General features: G+C 39.0%; 1 protein-coding gene and 1 non-coding gene across 2 annotated transcripts in view; both read right to left on the bottom strand.

The window, feature by feature from the left end:
* The window catches only part of HIBADH (3-hydroxyisobutyrate dehydrogenase), a 111,023-nt gene that overhangs the window by 81,739 nt on the left and 10,156 nt on the right, over positions 1–19,128 (bottom strand). The window contains exons 2-4 of the mRNA XM_058724749.1: positions 16,105–16,265; positions 6,727–6,836; positions 3,641–3,762 (exon numbers count right to left, since the gene is read on the bottom strand). Coding sequence (XP_058580732.1) covers positions 3,641–3,762; positions 6,727–6,836; positions 16,105–16,265 — 393 coding nt within the window. The remainder of the gene's footprint in view (positions 1–3,640; positions 3,763–6,726; positions 6,837–16,104; positions 16,266–19,128) is intronic.
* Positions 12,381–12,453, bottom strand: TRNAK-CUU (transfer RNA lysine (anticodon CUU)). Its single transcript has one exon. It is a non-coding gene; the product is annotated as a tRNA-Lys (tRNA).

Here is a 19,128-nt window from a genome sequence, read left to right as displayed (position 1 = left end):
TTCCAGAACTAAAACTTCTTCTGTTGCCCCAGAATCAACTGTATAAATCGAATCTGGTATTATTCTTTCTCTATATATCCACACAGGTAAAAGTCAAAGTATTAATAGCCACCCCAGAAAGGACAAAGACAGTATTTCTTTACAATGCCCAACATGTTGCTATGATCAAACTGTTAGTGAAGAGTTCCCTTTCTGGTTGCTAAGTACTGAGAAGACTGCTGTGCTACATTATTTTGCACTGTGTAACTATTTATACATCATTTTTATTAGTATATTTTCCTAAATCCTAAACTTCTAATGCAAGAACTTCCTCTTTAAGTTGTTCTGAATTACTATTCTACTTCTTTTATCCTACCCCCAGCCCTGTGATCATAATCACACTTCCCAATGGCATCTAATATTACAATATAACATTTTGAACACAGTAATTACTTAATATCTTACTGATGTTACAATGCAAGGCAGATACTTGAACTTCAGAGAGAGGTCAATGATCTGGAGATAAATAAGCTGGAGTACAGCCTGGGAGTGAGGAAACAACTGCAGGAAAGCTCAAAATATTTGACATTAATCTTGAAATTAAAAAACCAGAAACCAGAAGATCTTTAATGCAATCCATCATACTTTATTACATGCTCGCCAGGAGATATACACTGGAGATAGAAAGTGGAGAAAGACATCTGCCCTCTTCAGAGTCTAGCAGTGGAAGAGACAGGCACAAACAAGAATCACACCATGGTCCTTGGAGCGGCAGAGATACTATACTATGGGGACACAGAAGAAGGGCATGGAAAATAGCTTCACTGCCTTCGGTTATAATCCTGTCAACTCCATCTCCTTAAACCTCTGAACAGATCCTAGCCTAGTCACATTCAAACATGTTAGGGATGTGTCAAAATATTACTCTACTTTCTCTTTTTCTGGACATTTATTTGATTAAACAAAACACTGGATCCACATGAAAGACATGAAAGACCCAAAAAACCCTGGTTCTATCCCAACTTATCAGCAGAACAAAAGACCCCTGAGAAGCCAGTTAATAAACATTTCGGGATGGGGTGAATACAATAGGACTGTTCTGATCTCTGCAGAGGTCCCCAGATTTGAGAATAATGTCCTCTCAACCACTGCTTCTCAAACGACGGGAACAGAATTGTTAGGCCTCTTCCAGGTTAGAAGCCACTCTGTGAGTCAGAAAAGAAGGCCATTCTCCCTTCACCTCCCCACCAAAGGTTTTACTACACGGCAGTGCTAGTTAGTTAGCAAGACAGAAGAGAGAGGACCAGCCACTAGGTAAAATTGTTAGAAATGGTGTTAACAGTAGGCCACTGCTTTGAAAAAGAGAAAGGCCACCACAGGGTGGGACTAAAGGAAGAAAAGGTCTAACAGTGTGTGGGAAGATCCTCAGATTGAGTTGGGAGAGAAGATTCTAGTCTAGATTGGCTATCAAGCTAGAGAACTCTGGGCAAACCACTTAACCTCATTGCGATCTCAATTTCCCATCTGTAAAAGAACAAAGTCAAATTAAGTTATTACTGAAGTCCCTTCTACTAATAAAAATTCTAAGAGCACAAAAGACACTTAAAAGCTATACATACTATTTAATATTGAACTCCAGCAAGTCCATGAAAACACCATAAGATTTACTGAAGTTTTGCCAACTTACTTTTCCAGATCTTACGAAATATAGGTATCTCATATCAGCCCACCAGGGTGGCTACTTCAGTAGCATTTAGGCAAACATTCTCCTTTGTAATCAGGAATACAGAGATACAAGTTGGACCAGTTTGCAGCAAACAAAACTCTTTTCTGGACTGGCTTAATAATAAACTTCATCTTAGCGTCTTAGCTTTGGCATTAAAGTTGGCCTTTATGCTAACTGTGGTACTATCATTCTCCTTCAGAAAGGGTTTATGACACTTAAGACTATGTAAGCACAGGTGGCACACTGATCGATCCATTAGGCAACAAACACTTCTACATAAGAATGGAAATATCAACTATATTGGCTCCATCGGTTATTTACTGCTACATAACACTCCAAACTTAGTGGGTTTGTTTGCTCACAATTCTGTAGATGAGCAATTTGGACAACTGTAGCTGGGCAGTTCATTTGCCTGAGCTCAGTAATACAGCTGCAGTCATCTGGGAAGGTGACTCTGGCTGGCTGGTCAAGATGGCCTCACTCGTACGCTTGGTGGTTGGTGCCTGTCTCTAGGAGGCTAATCCAGGCTTCTCTATGTGACAGCAGAGAAGTCCCCATGAGCAAGACAGGGCCAAGTGCTTTTCAAGTCTATCCTTGTGTAACATTTGCTAACATACCACTGGCCAAAGCAAGTCAGATAGCTCAACTCAGAGTCAATGAGTGAATGGATACACGGAGTGGATTCAGAGATGTGAGTCATTAAAGGTCATTACTGTAACAACGTACCACACTAGCTGTTAGCTATTTTTTAACGCTGTAAGGAGATGATGATTTTATAAAGGACAACTTTCCATTTAGCAATCTTTATTTTCCTCCTCAGATTACGTTAGAATTTTACAGAAAATAATAATAAAAAAAAAATCTAGTCTTGGTCTTGAGCAAATGACTGGTTTCTTCAGTCCAGCCTTTCTAGAAAGTCTCAAGCTAGAAACAAGTCTTCAACTAATTACATATATACGTGTATATTTATGCACACATATGTATGTGTGTGTGCATGCATGTATGTATATGGTATCTGATTACACAGTAATTTTGGAAAATTTGGAAATTATGGAAAATCATAATACCTATAATCCTACCATTCCAAAATACCCAGATCCCCACTATTAATATTTGATATAATAATATGCTTTTAGAATCTTACTACTGAGAATCCTTGTCCTCTGAGATGATCATATGATTTTTAAGTATGTTAATGTGGTGAAATATATTTATAGATTTCCTAACATTAAGTCATTTGCGTACACATGAGGTAAAACAAACCTGGTTGTAGTGTTTAATCTCTTTTACGCATGGTTGGATTTAGTTTGCTAATATACTTTTTAAAAATGTTTACTTCTGTATTCATGACTGACATAGACCTAAAATTTTTCTCTCTCATTTCTCTCTCTTTCTGGTTGAAGTATCAGAGTTACACGGGTCTCCAGAATGAGATGAGCAGTGTTTCCTCTTTTTCTATTGTCTGGAAAAGTTCATAGAAAAACGGAGATGATCTGCCCCTTGAAATTCTGGTAACATTCACCTGTAAAAAATCATCTGGGCCTAAAGTTCCCCTTGCGAAATGATTTTTTCTTTTTTACCATTTCCTCAACTTCTTTAACAGTTAAAAGAAGATTCAAGCTAGTTACTTCTTGAATCTGTTCTGAAAAGTTAAATTTTCTAGGAACAGCTCTAGCCCAACCCATAGCAGTTTGGACCAAAAATTCACAACTCTTCAAGGTTGTGACATCCTTTTGTCTGAACTTAGAACAAGCAATGTTTTTTGAGCATACGGAATAACAGAAGTGATTTTGTTTTGTTTTTGTTTTCAGTGAGGAAATGGAGACTCCTATAACAGGTCTAAAAATATGTGGATATGTCTTGGGTACCAGAAAATTGTAATTGCTTCTTCTGACAAACAGAAATAGGTGTGCATAGATTTTAGCTGCCACTTACCACCAGAAACAGGGGCATCCATGAAAACTGCTCCCATCTTCTCAACTTCTTTGGCCAATTCTTTTGAAACTGCAGGATCAATAGTACTGGAGTCTATTAATAGTGAGCCCTTCTTCACTTTTCTAAGTAAATAGATAAAAGTAATAGTTTAATTATAGGGTTATAGTTTTAAAAATACAGCTTGCAATTCTGCATAAACATCTCATGCAACTACCTACAGAATTAGAATCTACTAAAAGTTGCCAGATATCAAGGAGGTCTTTGGTTTAATATTAAAAACATTATTAGAACTGGTTAAAAATCTCAAATTCATTTTCAGATCAATTAAAGTTCAAAGCAAACCCAAACTCTTTCAAACAAACCTAAATAATCTAATAAACTACATGTTATAAATCCTGGTTTTAGGTGAAATACACAATACCGTAATAATATAGGTAAGCAATTTAAAACACCTGTTAACTTTAAAAGGTCTATTTGGTGAGATTTAAATTTTTGTTTGTAAAATAGCTGGGCTCTTTAAAAAGTATTTTATTTGTCTTTAATAAGCCATGTTGCCAATTTCACATATCCATGTCCTTTCCACTAGGTAAACTAAACACAACATTGAAATTCAGCCATTTGCTCGAGGGTGGCATATTCGTTAATAATTACAGCTTTTTCAAGATAAAATAAAACATCAAAGAGGCAGAAAGGAAAATATAGGAATGAACCTAGAAATCTCACAAATACAGTTTTTTTGCTCTTTATGGTAAATTTATATATATACATTGGCAAAGCGGGGAAACAGTCTTTTCCTCTAACATATTTTACATCAATACTAAATGGCATTCTTATAATAAGACAATTTTGTTTGTACTGTTAAGTACATATTATATCTATCTACATGGTTCCCTTATGATCTATGTCTATCTTCACTGGCTAGGAAACTGACCTAAATTGTAAATTTTTTTTAATTGTAATTTATTTATTTTTTTAAATTTATTATTATTTTTTTTAACGTTTATTTATTTTTGAGACAGAGAGAGACAGAGCATGAACAGGGGAGGGGCAGAGAGAGAGGGAGACACAGAATCTGAAACAGGCTCCAGGCTCCGAGCTGTCAGCACAGAGCCCGACGCGGGGCTCGAACTCACGGACCACGAGACCGTGACCTGAGCCAAAGTCGGCCGCCTAACCGACTGAGCCACCCAGGCGCCCCTAATTGTAATTTATTTAAAGAGCTATGGCTTACCTTTAATTCAAACTTCCCAAAGTCCTTACTACAGATCAACTAATCCAGATGACACGTAATCATAATTATGATTAGAAAATTAGAAATGAATAAATATAAATACTGAAGAAGAAAATAGAAAATCATTGCTAAAAAACTATTAAAAGAAAAAAAAATCCTTTTATAGAAAAAATAGCATACAAAATGTGATGAACAACCATTTTAAACATATGAATTGATCTGGTCCAAATGCAATGGTATATTCCACAGAAAAGAAATAGCATGCTCTATTACAGGTCACTATAAGTATGTGGAGTTTCACTTGATATAACCTAAAACATAAGAATTATGTTTACCAATAATTAATTTTAATTATGTGATATTAACATTCCTTAGATCTTAAATATATTTTCTTTAATTTGACAGAGAGAGAGAGAGAGAGAGAGAGAGAAAATGCAAGCAGGGCAGAGGGACAGAGGAAGAGAGAGTGAGAGCCCCAAGTAGGTTTCACACTCAGCGCAGAGCCTGATGCAAGGCTTGATTCCAGGACCCTGAGATCATGAGCTGAAATCAAGAGTCGGATGCTCAACTGACTGAGCCACCCAGGTGCCCCAAGGGTCTTAAATCTTGAAGCAAATGGGAAAGTGTCTCCAAAATTACATATGCACTGAGTGTGGGGAAATGACCCTGACCCAGAGGAAAATAAAGAACCACCCATAAAAAGCAAATTATAGTTCAATGTAAAGCCGCAATATATGAAAGCACTCCCTAGACAAAACTGCTCTGCTAGTTGGCCACCATATTCCTTAGCAAAGAATATTAATAAACAGTTGGTCACCACACAAAAGTTTAGTAACTTTTCCTGAAGAGGCAAATAAGCAGGCAATTAAGCAGGGCCATAACTGGAAACAGACTAGATAATGAGACCACTAAGTCACCTCAGGACCACACACACCATGGGCCTCAAGGCTCTGTCCAAAATGAGCGTCTTTCAACCTTCCCTGAAATCTAAACATTTATCTTATCAGTTTTCTGTCTAATAGCCAAGTGTCTTTTGCTTGCAAGTTATAATTCAATTTCCAAAAACCTCAAATTTCACGTATTACAGTTTCATGAAATTAAACACTTTCTTTTAGCCCTATGTATGTCTACAGGACCTACCAGTTTGTTCTCTCCTTGCTGAAATTCAACATCAAAACAAGTTAGAAACAGGAACCATAGAGACCAGCAAATTAAATAGGAAATTCAACCACTGTCATTCTAACACAACCACAAGGATTTGGCAATAGGCAGAAATTAACCAAAAGGTTCTCAAAGCCAGAGAAGCTAAGCACTGGCTAGAAAACTCTGACCCAAATTATATTTTATTTAAAGAGCTACTGCTAACCTTTAATTCCAACTTCTCAAAGTTCTTACTACAGATGTACTAACCCAGAGGACATACAATAACTTTTTATAATATAATAAAATGTTAAATAATAGTGTTCTTTCCAATGTTTGGTTTTATTTTTCATAGAAACCTTTTCCTGAATTTCTATAAACCATAAGAAAATTATGCTTGTAACATTTGTACAGTTTAAAATGCAAGCTTTAAAAGTCTCTTAAACATGTTAGCAATGAAAGCATACGTTTAATCCAAGAGTTAAGGAAAGAAACAGAAGCAAAAAAAAAATTATTCCCAAAAGTCACATTCTTGCTTTCAGTGAAAAAAGAAACCCTTTACAATGAGAGAGAAACCACACCATTCACTTTTCAGAAACAAGAAAACAGTATAGAAAGTTTTAATGGACATCATTGTAATTTCCTAAAGTGTTAACAAATATGAAATTCATGAACTACGATAACAAGAATATTTCCACAGTTGAGAGATACATACTTGAGAATTCCATTTGCTCCCGAATAAGCTTCTATTGCATTGATACTGGTGGGCAACATTGTAATAATTCTGTCAGCTTTTTCAGCTACATCTGCTGGGCAAGACACTACCTTTAAAAAAAATTACAAAGGCACATTATTTAACTTAAAACGGAGGCAGTTTCAAGAGCCCAAGGAGGATTCACTTTTTATGCATGCTGACAACAGTGACAGTGAATAAAACTAATTTATTTCCAAATGACCAAAAAAAAAAAAAGCTTACTGCCTAAAATAGAGAAGCTATTCGTTACACACATATAGATGCAGTTTCTATGGAATCAAATCTACTGTTTATTTTAAAAAGTGTGAAGTGAGTTGAGGGGGAAAGGGCAAAACCCAACAGTCCTGGGAACAGACGTACTTCTCATGGATTCCTCCAACTTGGATTCTCAAACAGCATACTTTTTGGTAGATGCTTTGACTACAAAAAACATCCTAGTGCAACGGGGATGGTAGCTAAAGTATAGGCTTCACCGGTGATTTCATAGGCAGCAAAATCCCCCAGTAAAATTTCAAGTCCCGTTTACCACCATTCTCTAGTCTCCATTTTCAAGGGGGGGGGGGGGGGGGGAATGAAGCCTGTACAGAAAAGAAAAGGTCAGGACAAGGACACGAGCACTTAACTGTACCAGCTGTAAGTACCATCATAAAGGCTGAGCGTCCAAGCTACCAGGACACATGTGGAAACTACAGACACAAGACATACAAACGAGCATCAAGGTCCGCTCTCTCACTTCCGCCCTCATTTCTGCCTTATGATGACTACAAACATACCGTAAAGGAAGGTGACCGTCCATCCTCTGTACGTGTGCATGCATGCACAGATGTACACGCCCTCACCCACGTTCCCCCAAACCCCTGCGCTCTCTCCCACGTGCACCCTGATACGCCTCGCCAGCCAGCTGGCAACCGAAGAGGTCAGAAGAGACTGGGAGTTCACTTCTTGAGTCAAACTCTCCTTTAACAGGAAGAATCCACCACCCCAATTGTGACAAAAGCTCCTCTAAAGGTTTTTCTCTCTTTAAAAAAAGACAAACGGCTACCAGGGGGATAACTGCAGATTTCTCTGTAGAATGGTGTACATATGTATTAAAAATGGACATATTTTCTGCTAGGAAACATGAAGGAAACGTAAGCATCCTGGAAATGGGAATGCCTCTGTTTTGCGTATGGCAGAATTATACCTAATGCTTTCTTTTCGTCTTTGATGTGCAGTTGATGAGAGGGAAAGAATGGGAAGGCAGTGTGTGATTTCAATATTGTGAGCTAGAAGTGACCACAATCCAATTTTCCCTAGAAGACTATTAGCTCCTAAATCAAATTCTAGATGCAGTTTTAACATAATTTCCTAAGTCCTATTTTAAAATTGCAGGCGGTCAAGTATCCTAGCATTCTGTATATTAATATCAAATGATAACATAAAATATCTCACACCCCAAGACAAAAAAACAGATATTCTCTCTCTTCCAGTGTTTCATTCTAAAGGCAATATGGCATTTTAGAGTCTACAGTGCAGCACATTCAACATGTACATTTTGATACCTCATCAGGATTTGCCCTAAAAGTTCTGAAAGAAAACTTTTTTTCCACGCAATTATGAAGAAATACTCCAGTTACGTAAAAACCTTTCCTACGCCCAAATGCTGAGATTCAAAAGAAGGAGACTCTTTGCTGGCAAACGGTTCAAGTGTACTCAAGAAAAACAGCTCAGGAAGATGAGTATAAAAAAAGGAAAAGCTGTAGGAGTCCTATTTCTCTACTCCTGGACTGCATCAAAAAGACGGGTTCCACAGACAGCCTCCTCTGTTCATCCCTCCTTAAATGAAGTAATACAAACAGTGCAAGACGATGGCATACCTTTCAGTGGCCTTTCCTTCCATGATCAGCTCCAACTCTCTTGATCTTTCAGGGACTGCGGTAAGCCCTGAGGTCTAAGAGTCAATTTCAGACTCTCCCTTAGGAATTCGGTGAGTCTCTTCCATTGAAGGAAAGTCGATTTCACCTAGACAACTCCTTGAGAGGTGCCCTCAGGGACACCAACAATTAGTTCACAGATCTAAATGTACTTCACACCTCCAAGCTTCTCATACCCATGAACTGGCAGTGCCTATTCATGCAACTGCCAAGTGCATGGGGTGCCCAATCAGCCCCCTGCATCCCTAGCATCTGCTTCTTGGGATGCCTGGGTTGCCAGAGTACTGCTAACCCCTCAATTATATAGGAAAGTGGTGTCAAAGCTCACAGGTCCGGAAAAAACACACAATGATACGGATAGCTGGAATGTCACCACTGCACTGGCCACAACTGCTCCGTATCTAATGACTATCTACATTTGGTACATTATAACAGTCTCTAATTTGCACTACAGAGGGCGTGTTTATCAGACAGATAGACAGACATGTGTGTCCAGCTATTCAAATCATCTTGACTTCCACGTGATGTCTTCAAGCCTCTGAAATAATTGACAAAATTTGGCCATGACTCAAAAGCTGAGGGGCGGGCGGGGGGGACGACAAACCTTGTTGCCAGTCTGACACTAACCACAGAAGTCTTTAGGAGCCAAACTAATTAGAGTCCCTTCAATTACATTTACTAACTGAATGGATAAGCAAAGACAGCATGGATCACTGAAAGGAACACTAATTTGGGAAGCTAGAGACCCAAGTTTAAATTTTTTTTAATGTTTATTATTTATTTGAGGGAGAGAGAGAGAGGGCGACAGAGGGGCAGAGAAAAAGGGAGACACAGAATCCAAGGCAGACTCTAGGCCCTGAGCTGTCAGCACAGAGCCTGACAAGGGGCTTGAACCCACCACCCGTGAGACCATGACCTGAGCCGATGTTGGATGCTTAACTGACTGAGCCACCCAGGCACCCCAAGAGACCCAGGTTTAGTTGCAGCTCAGCCACTAAGCCAATGTGTGACTTTGCGCAGATAACTTAACCTCTCTGGCTTCAGTTTCTGAATCTACAAGAATAGTGATTTGGGTTCTCTTTAAGGGTTTCTATCCCAGAGTAGAAAGGAAACTTAGGCAAAGAAATTTTCACACTTAGTAACCTTAGGTTCTTGGAAGGTATAGCCTCTGTGGGAGAGGTTGGATAGGCTGCATCTACAGTGGTCAGTACAAAGGTCCAGCATTATTAGCAAGATGCTTCTACACCTCCCTGTCTGACTCTGGGCCATGGCTCTGCCCTGCCATAACCATGTAGACAGATCTCTTGCTAATTCCAACTGCCTCACTCTTAAATTATTATGAATTAGGATGTCTCCATTTTTCCATTATCTCAATTTTAAGTATAGGAGAGTTGTTCCCATGCGTATCACAATATCTTTAGTCTTTAAGAATTTTTGTCGCCTGGGAATGCAAGCTGGTGCAGCCACTCTGGAAAACAGTATGGAAATACCCTACAACCCAGCAATTACACTACTAGGTATTTATCCAAGGGATACAGGGGTGCTGTTTCAAAGGGACACATGCAGCCCAGTGCTTACAGCAGCACTATCGACAACAGCCAAAGTATGGAAAGAGCCCACATATCCACTGATGGATGAATGGATAAAGATAATGTGGTATATATATATATATATATATATATATATATATATATATACATACATACAATGGAGTATTACTTGGCAATCAAAAAGAATGAAATTTGCCATTTGCAACTACATGGATGGAACCGGAAGGTATTATGCTAAGTGAAATTAGTCAGAGAAAGACAAATATCATATGACTTCACTCACATGAGGACTTTAAGAGACAAATCAGATGAACATAAGGGAAGGCAAACAAAAATAATATAAAAACACGGAGGGGGACAAAACAGAAGAGACTCTTAAATATGGAGAACAAACAGAGGGTTACTGGAGGGGTTGTGGGAGAGGGGATGGGTTAAATGGGTAAGGGGCATTAAGGAATCTACTCCTGAAATCATTGTTGCACTATATGCTAACTAATTTGGGTGTAAATTTAAAAAATAAATCAATTAATTAAATTTTTAAAAATGTTTTTTTAAAAAATAATTTTTGTCGCCTATTTCTCTGGATTTAGATTCATCTGTATGCCAGGACCCATCAATGGCATGTAATGGTATGTAATGCATAGAAGAAGGGATGAATTAAAGACAAAATCTGCTTTGCTGGGTTGGGGGAAGGAGGGAGGATGAAAGCATGTAGGCCCAGAGTAATCTAAAGGAACAGCACCTCCTCTTCACATAACCATCGGAAGCAGACAACCATTCACTCCGCGTTTTTTAATCTTTCCAAATAGAAAAGCATACTGTTACTTCAAAATTACACTACACTTGAAAAACTGACAAAAACAGTTTGTGCCTACATCTTGAAACATTTGGTCAACCATGATGGAGCCCACTCAGCAAGAGGCTTTTAAAGTTCTCATTTAACAAGAACCGACTGGATGCCAGCTTACATCCCAAGAGAATTACTTAACCAAACATGCTCGGCCTTACAACCCAGGAATAACAAGATGAAGTGTCCAAGTTTTTAAAGAGAAAACAAAAGAAGAGACCATCTAATTAAGCCTCGTTCATCCAGCAGAAAATGCACACAGAAATGATATAAGTCCCAAGCCTTTTGGCATAGATCAGCAGCATCTCCAAGGAAATTCCTAGACAACAAAAATGAAAATGAAGCACAAGTCATATGCCCTTGATGCTACTGCTTAAAAAGAGAAATCAGTATCTTTTGCAAAATAAAAGTGGGACGGAAGGAACAGACCAGAATATATCCTTAACCTGGGATGCTGTCAACTCACTTTATCTCCTAGTTCGGTTTGAATTTTTTTCCATCATTCTTTCATTTAAAAATATGTCTCTAGCTCTCTTCCAAAGCACTCTGGACTCAGTGATGACACCAAAACGGTAGAGATATAACAACCACCATAACGACAGCAAAGACAGCACTTTCTATGTGTCAGGTTCTCCAGGACTAAAAAGGTAGTGTTATTATCCCCATTTTATAATATGAGGAAATTTAAGCAGAGAGAGGTTAAATAAATAATCTGTCCAAAGTCACACAGCCAGCATATAGTAGAGCCGAGATTTAAGCCCAGGCAGAGCTTAAACCCTCCAGGGTTTATATTTTTATATCACTGAATTCACAATTTATCAATTCATGATTTCTAACATACAAAAGCTTGATAACTACCATGGGTTACATTCTCATAAAAGATTCTAAAAGCTGAAATGATGCATCATTATAGGTTAAACCTGAGTTTCCAACAGAAATAGGGATATGATAAAAGGATACTGAAAGAGGAATACCCACATTTTTATGGAAATGACCACAAATAACATATTTAACCAATTATAAATGCCCTTTCAAAATAGGTCAACCTTTTTTTATTTTATAAATTTTTTTTTAATGTTTATTCATTTTTGAGAGACAGAGAGGGACAGAGCGTGAGCGGGGAAGGGGCAGAGAGAGAGGGAGACACAGAATCCGAAGCAGGCTCCAGGCTCTGAACTGACAGCACAGAGCCTGACGTGGGGCTCGAACTCATGAACCGTGAGATCGTGACCTGATCCGAAGTCGGACGCTCTACCGACTGAGCCACCCAGGCGCCCCAAACTTTTTTTATTTTAATGAACTCTGTGCCCAACGTGGGGCTTGAACTCATGACCCCAAGATCAAGAGTCTCATGCTCTACCGACTGAGCCAGCCAGGCACCCCTAGAATAGGTTAACATTTAAAGGCACAAATACATTGATTAAATACCATCAAACATGTCAAAGATTTTTATCATGTCAAGTTTTTATTTCCTTCATAACCCATCTAGGGTTCCTTCATAACCCTTCTACCACTAGCTAAGGCTTGAAGCAGGATCAGAACATTCTAGAGCATTGCTTCAGCTGATACAGCAGGTGTCCATCTTGCACCTTGAGGAGAGGGGTGAGCCGCTGAGCAAAGCAGAGACAAGAGGCAGACAGAAAGGAATCTGGTTACACCTGTGCCCAAAATTCGACTGTGCCTCGGACCACTCGCCCAACTCTAGGTTACATCAAATGCCAAATCCCCACTTTTTGCTTTTTAAAAAAGAAAAAGCACTTCTTCGAGGAAATATCCAAAGATCGTTAGAACCAGCTGGTTGCTTTTTGATCCAGATATCTCTATTTTGGGACTTTCTCTCCCTGCAAATTTCCCATTGAAAGCACAGTCAACATTAGAAACCAATTAGCCAGTCTGTGCAATCTTTGTGGGGGGTGGGACGGGGGGGGGGGGGGGGCGTGGGGAGGACTTGTTTTCTTTGGCTGCCATTTTATCAGCTTCACCTGATACAGCAATATTGGGAGAAAGGCAGGGGACACGTGTTCTGAAAACGGAAGCGTCAACACAAATAGGCTCTGAACTGTTGAACCATTAAACCTTCCGTTACACTGTTGTGCACGGCGGCAAGAAGTTTCAAGATTTTCACCTACATTTTTCCATCCCGTTCCAAATCTGGCCTTTGCTTTTTTAGTAGCAGAATGAAACTCATTTTTTCTTTTGCCCGACATTTTACAAATTTAAATATAGCTATGAAATAATAACACTGACACTTCAATATACCAGAACTTATTCGTTCATATTAACATTACCTTTCAAAGTAGTGCTCTTAGGAAATCACACTTGTTCAAAGGACACTGCCACCATTCAAAATGTTGTTTAGGCTGCCGGCACAAATCACTTATCAACAAACGTCTTCATTTTATTATGGCATGGTATTTTCCTCTCAGGCCCAAAGCTTTCTTAGCCTTTATCTTTCTCCTTTCATTCACTGAAGTTTCACATTCTCCTACCGTCCACTGCTCTTACAATCAACACTCAGAGGACCTCACAGAACCAAGGTCTTAGGGGAACCTGAGATGTGAGGGAGAGAAGATGTGGGAACAGAGCATTCTCTCTTTCGGGCTGTTGCCTCAGTGTGAACCATCCACAGAACTTTTCCCACCGTGTGCCGGGGGCAGGGACGGGAGCTACAGACAAGAGGCTGAGGCAAGTCTTCACTCTTCACTAATCTGGGAGGAGTAGCTGCCCAGAATCCATCTTCTTTCCTTCCTCACACCCACTTATATATCTCAAGGAAGAGGGTGGGGTAAAGGAAAATCCAATGACTAGTCTCTGTCCTAGAATCTTCTCGTTTCTATTTAGGGATCTGAGAGATCCTGTCTCTGTGACTTTTCATTTCAGTCTATGCCATTTCTGTTTGGAGGTAAGCAAAGATTATCTACAATATTTTTATAGTTCCTGTGTGAAACGAAAGGACTCTTAACAGTTAATTATTCGTTCCTCATCAAAAACTGCTTCAGTACTTTATTAAAGTCCAAACACAATTTTAAAGGAACTCCCCTGTCCTATTATTTAGTCTGGCCACCTGAGACGCACCTAATACCCTGCCACATCCAACTCAACCTGTTTCATTCTCCACAGCACTATGTGCACGGCTAGAGTAGGTATTCGACCTGTGTGTGCTGCCCTAAGGTAGAAATCTCTGGAAACCTAAACTTGCTCTGTGCATAAGCATTACATTTCTTGGCATTTCCATCAAGTCTGTCATCCAGAAGTGAGCTGTTTAATTTTATTCTTCCTCTCACTGTTTTCTGTATCTCTCAGGAAATTTTTAGTACTCTCCCAATTCTGGGATGACACTCAGCCCTTAGTTACCACTCTACAACTTGTACAAGAATTTCCTTCATATCTCAAAAAACAAAACTCCAAATTCATGTTACTAATACATGATCTCCCGTCACGTGAGTTATCAATAAACTTTAACAAATCCAAATAAGACCTGACCAGTGGATGCTATCATCTAACAGGATATATTCTAGTCCAAATATTCTTGAAATGATAGCCTAAAAACAAAACACTAGAGGTCTGTCCTAACTCAGCTCTGTAATCCATTAGGGCACACAGTGTTTCTAGGCTGTCTCCTGGCTTATGGCCAATAACATATTTATTCATAAAGTGCTGCCATAAAATATTTATGAAGTACATTCACATATATTCTCTCCTTTAAGCCTCATACTCTAATGACATAGGTTGTCTACATTCCCATTTTACAGATGAGGAAATCAGCGGAGGTGAACTAACTTGCCCCCACTAAGACAGCAGGGAAGTATCTAAGCTGGGATTCAAACTAGGTTTCCTATCCCTAAGCCTATTTTTTCTTTATTGCGAAGTTATTTATTTTGTTTAAGTTTAGTCTCAAGTTACCTAACATACAGTATTATCCTGGCTTCAGGAGTAGATTCCCATGATTCGTCACTTGCATACAACACCAGTGTTCATCCCAAGTGCCCTCCTCAATGCCCATCCCCCATTTCCCCCTCCCCCCCAAAACCCCACCCCCATCAACCCTCAGTTTGTTCTCTGTATTTATGAGTGTCTCATGTTTTGCCTCCCCCTCTGTTTTTCTCTCATTTTCCTTCCCTTCCTGTATGGTCATCTGTTAAGTTTCTCAAATTCTACATATAAGTGAAATCATATATCTTTCTCTGACTCATTTAGCTTTGCCTAATACCATCCAGTTCCATCCACGTTGTTGTAAATGACAAGATCTCATTCTTTTAAATCAATGACAAGTATTTCCATTGTGTATGTATATGTATATACACCACATCTTCTTTATCCATTCATCAGTTGATGGACATTTGGGCTTTTTCCGTAATTTGGCTATTGATGATAACACCTAAGCCTATTCTTGTCCTAAGACAAATTGTGCCCTCAATAACATAGGAAGCTATTTCCACCAAACTATCTGGTTTCACAGCACAGTCCATAATGCTACTGAAAGAAAACTAACACATAGCCAAAGGAAGCCCCTTTGACCTAACCTGGGAAACACTCCAAGTCACCTGCCCAAGAATAGATCCCCCTCAATCTTTGTTGCACACTTCGATGTTGGATCAAAGTTAACAACAACAATATACATATACAACAATATACATATACATATGTATATATGTTATATATATATAACAATAAATACATAATACGTATAAAATCAACAGTGAAATAGGTTTACAATTCCATTGGGTATACTCCTAAGTTGTCACTTATTGAAACATACATTTATTTTTAATTTTTATTTATTTCTTTAATGTTTATTTATTTTTGAGAGAGACAGAGTGCAAGTGGGGGAGGGGCAGAGAGAGCGGGAGACACAGAATCCCAAGCAGGCTCCAGGCTCTGAGCTGTCAGCACAGAGCCTGACGTGGGGCTCAAACCCACGAATCATGAGACCATGACCTGAGCCGAAGGTGGACGCCCAACCAAGCTATCCAGGCACCCCTATTTTTAAACATTAAAATCTAGAACAAATATAAAGAAAAGGCCTTACCTGTTCACCTGCATCTTGAAACTCTTTGCATGCATCAGGGAACACATCATAAATAATGAGTGGATAGCCATGTTTCATGAGATTTTTTGCCATTGGATTCCCCATGTTGCCCAGTCCAATGAATCCAACTGGAGTCTTAGATGCCATTGACCTAGAACACACTGATTTCAATAAATTACTTTCAACAGAGGCAGTGACATTTTTTTATTGTAAACATTCATTCAATATCAGAAAGTCAATTGTTGTTTTTATTTTGTTTTAATGTTTTTTTATTTTTTTAAGAATTTATTTTTGAAAGAGAGAGAGGGGGGCAGAGTGAGAGCTGGAGATGGGCAGAGGGAGAGACACAGAACCAAAGCAGGCTCCAGGCTCTGAGCTGTTAGCACAGAGCCCGACACAGGGCTTGAACTCACGAACTGTGAGATCATGACCTGAGCCGAAGTCAGATGCTTAACCGACTGAGCCAACCGCCCCTATACGTTTTCTATTTAAAAAAATTTTTTTGTTAAATGCTAGTTTTAAACTAATGATCTAATCACATTTAAAGACATCAACCATGGGGGCCACCTGGGTGGCTCAGTCAGTTAAGTATCTGACTCTTGATCTCCGTTCAGGTCGTGATCTCATGGTTTGAGAGTTTGAGCCCCACAAGGGGCTCTGCACTGATAATGTGGAGCTTGCTTGGGATTCTCTCTCTCTCTCCTTCTCTCTCTGCCCCTCCCCTGCTTCCTCTCTCTCTCTCAAAATAAATAAATAAACTTTAAAGAATAAAGATATCAACCATGTATGGACACACTTCTTATTTAGTTCTGCAGGAAATAACTACATAGTTTCAAGCACTCTCTCCTGCTTTCTACCTCTATAACATCCCTTTATCATTTTTAACAATAAATTTTATTTTATTTTATTTTTTTAATTTTTTTTTACATTTATTTATTTTTGAGACAGAGAGGGACAGAGCATGAACGGCGGAGGGTCAGAGAGAGAGGGGGACACAGAATCTGAAACAGGCTCCAGGCTCTGAGCTGTCAGCACAGAGCCCGATGCGGGGCTCGAACTCACGGACCGTGAGGTCATGACCTGAGCCGAAATCGGTCGCCCAACCGACTGAGCCACCCAGGCGCCCCAACGATAAATTTTAAAAGGTTATCATTTCTAAAATGTTAAGTACTTTAACTATTACATGAAGTATTCTAGATTCCCCATATCTATATTATCTCCTTTAAATGTGTATGAAACACTGAAGATATTCAATAAAACATCTATCTTGGACAAGGTCCAAGAATGGAAGTTTTTTACCTTCCTACACCCACATTGATGGAAACCACCCCCTCCAATGGTATTTTAAGAATCTTAGTAAAATGTTAAACCCAGGAGAATGTATTTCAACTAAGTCACCAGTTTATGAATTGGGTTCCAGGAAAGAAGACAGGGATGCTTCCATGGGCCTTAGATGGCAAGGGTAACAGTTTCAGTGGCTGGGGTTAACAACTCCATGCACTTTCAGAGGAGTGGCATTTCCATTTATAGGAAAAAAAAAATTGTTTTGAAAGAGCTGCATGCAAGTTTTGTTTCAGTTGATTTTTTTTTTCACAAAAGGCCTTTTGAAACCATACTGGGGCACACAATTCAAAGTAATGCCTTTTGAAAGAGAGAGCAAAGGGACTTTGCATTGCCATGAAAATAACCTTAGACACTCTTTCTTCATGTCTAGATTTAGGACTCCACTCAACAAATATTTACTGCATGAAATACTACGATAGAGTTCAAAGATAGACAGAAGCGAGACACATACAGTCCTTGCCCTCGAAAAGCTCCCAGACTACTGAGAGAAGAAATAACTCCACTCGCCCTTTCCCTGGTCATTCCCAGCTTTATTTCTCCTGTCTCCCAAAGACTCCCATGATAAAACTGCGTAGCATACCAACTAATCACTGTCACCCTTTCAGTTCCAGGTCCTCTCAACTGATGAATCCCTGCTCTTCCTTCAATTTAATCTAAATGCAATTAGCCTGACTGAAAGCAAATTATTCGAAGCCCTAAAGCTTAAGAAATAGAGGTCTTCCGGGGCACCTAGCTGGGTCAGCTGGTGGAGAGTGTGACTCTGGATCTGGATCTTGTGAGTTCAAGCCCCACATTGTAGAGATTACTTAAAAATAAAATCTTAAAAAAAAAAAGAAAAGAAAAAGAAATAGAGGTCTTCTTGGGTTAGAAGCTTATTTAATTCCTACACTTGATGATTGACTCTAACATTTCTGTTAAATATGGGCATTATTCTTGTGCAGCATCACCTTAGCAGTGCTAAGTTTAACACAGTGGGTATAATAGGAGTCCTGTGTCTGACTTTCTGGTCCACCAGGGGTTCAATGACAGAGAAATGACACCTAATTGAAATTTTATTTTGATATTAAATAGATGAGAAGTATACTTTGTATGAGACCTCTAACACTGATAACTAATAATGCTAATAACTATTGTGCCAGACAATGGTATTAAGCTTAGAAAGGTGTAATTTAACTAAAAACATTAGAAATTAGGAAGACTGTGATTTGTAGACAGTCCATTTAACAGGCACCTCACTCTAGGTCAAACAATAAGTATGGCAGAACCACAATTCATTCACACACTCAACAAATATGAAGCAACTCTCCGATGAACCATGCCAGATGCCACAGGAGACACAATGACATACAGTCCTTGCTTTCAACAAGCTTAATATCCAAAAGGAAATAAACTACGTACATGAACACTAATACAAGAAAGTCAAGGATGAAGTATAAAAAACAGTGCTGACATAATGGAGAATTCATCTGGTTGGCACTTAAAGAAGACAGCAGTTGACCTGAGTATTTTAGGATTTCAAATGGAAAGGAGAGTAGGAAGGAAGGGAACGCCATATAAAAAAGGAACATGAGTATATGCAAGGAAATAGGAAAGCCAAGAAAAAAAATTAGTAACAGTAAACATGAATATTCTTGGCAATTTGATCCCTTTCCAGATACTAAGCACTTTATAAATAGCACT

This window comes from Neofelis nebulosa, chromosome 4, assembly GCF_028018385.1.
Source record: "Neofelis nebulosa isolate mNeoNeb1 chromosome 4, mNeoNeb1.pri, whole genome shotgun sequence".
Taxonomy (NCBI): domain Eukaryota; kingdom Metazoa; phylum Chordata; class Mammalia; order Carnivora; family Felidae; genus Neofelis; species Neofelis nebulosa.
Note: the sequence above shows the minus strand (reverse complement) of the source record. Positions and strands in the feature narration are given on the sequence as shown.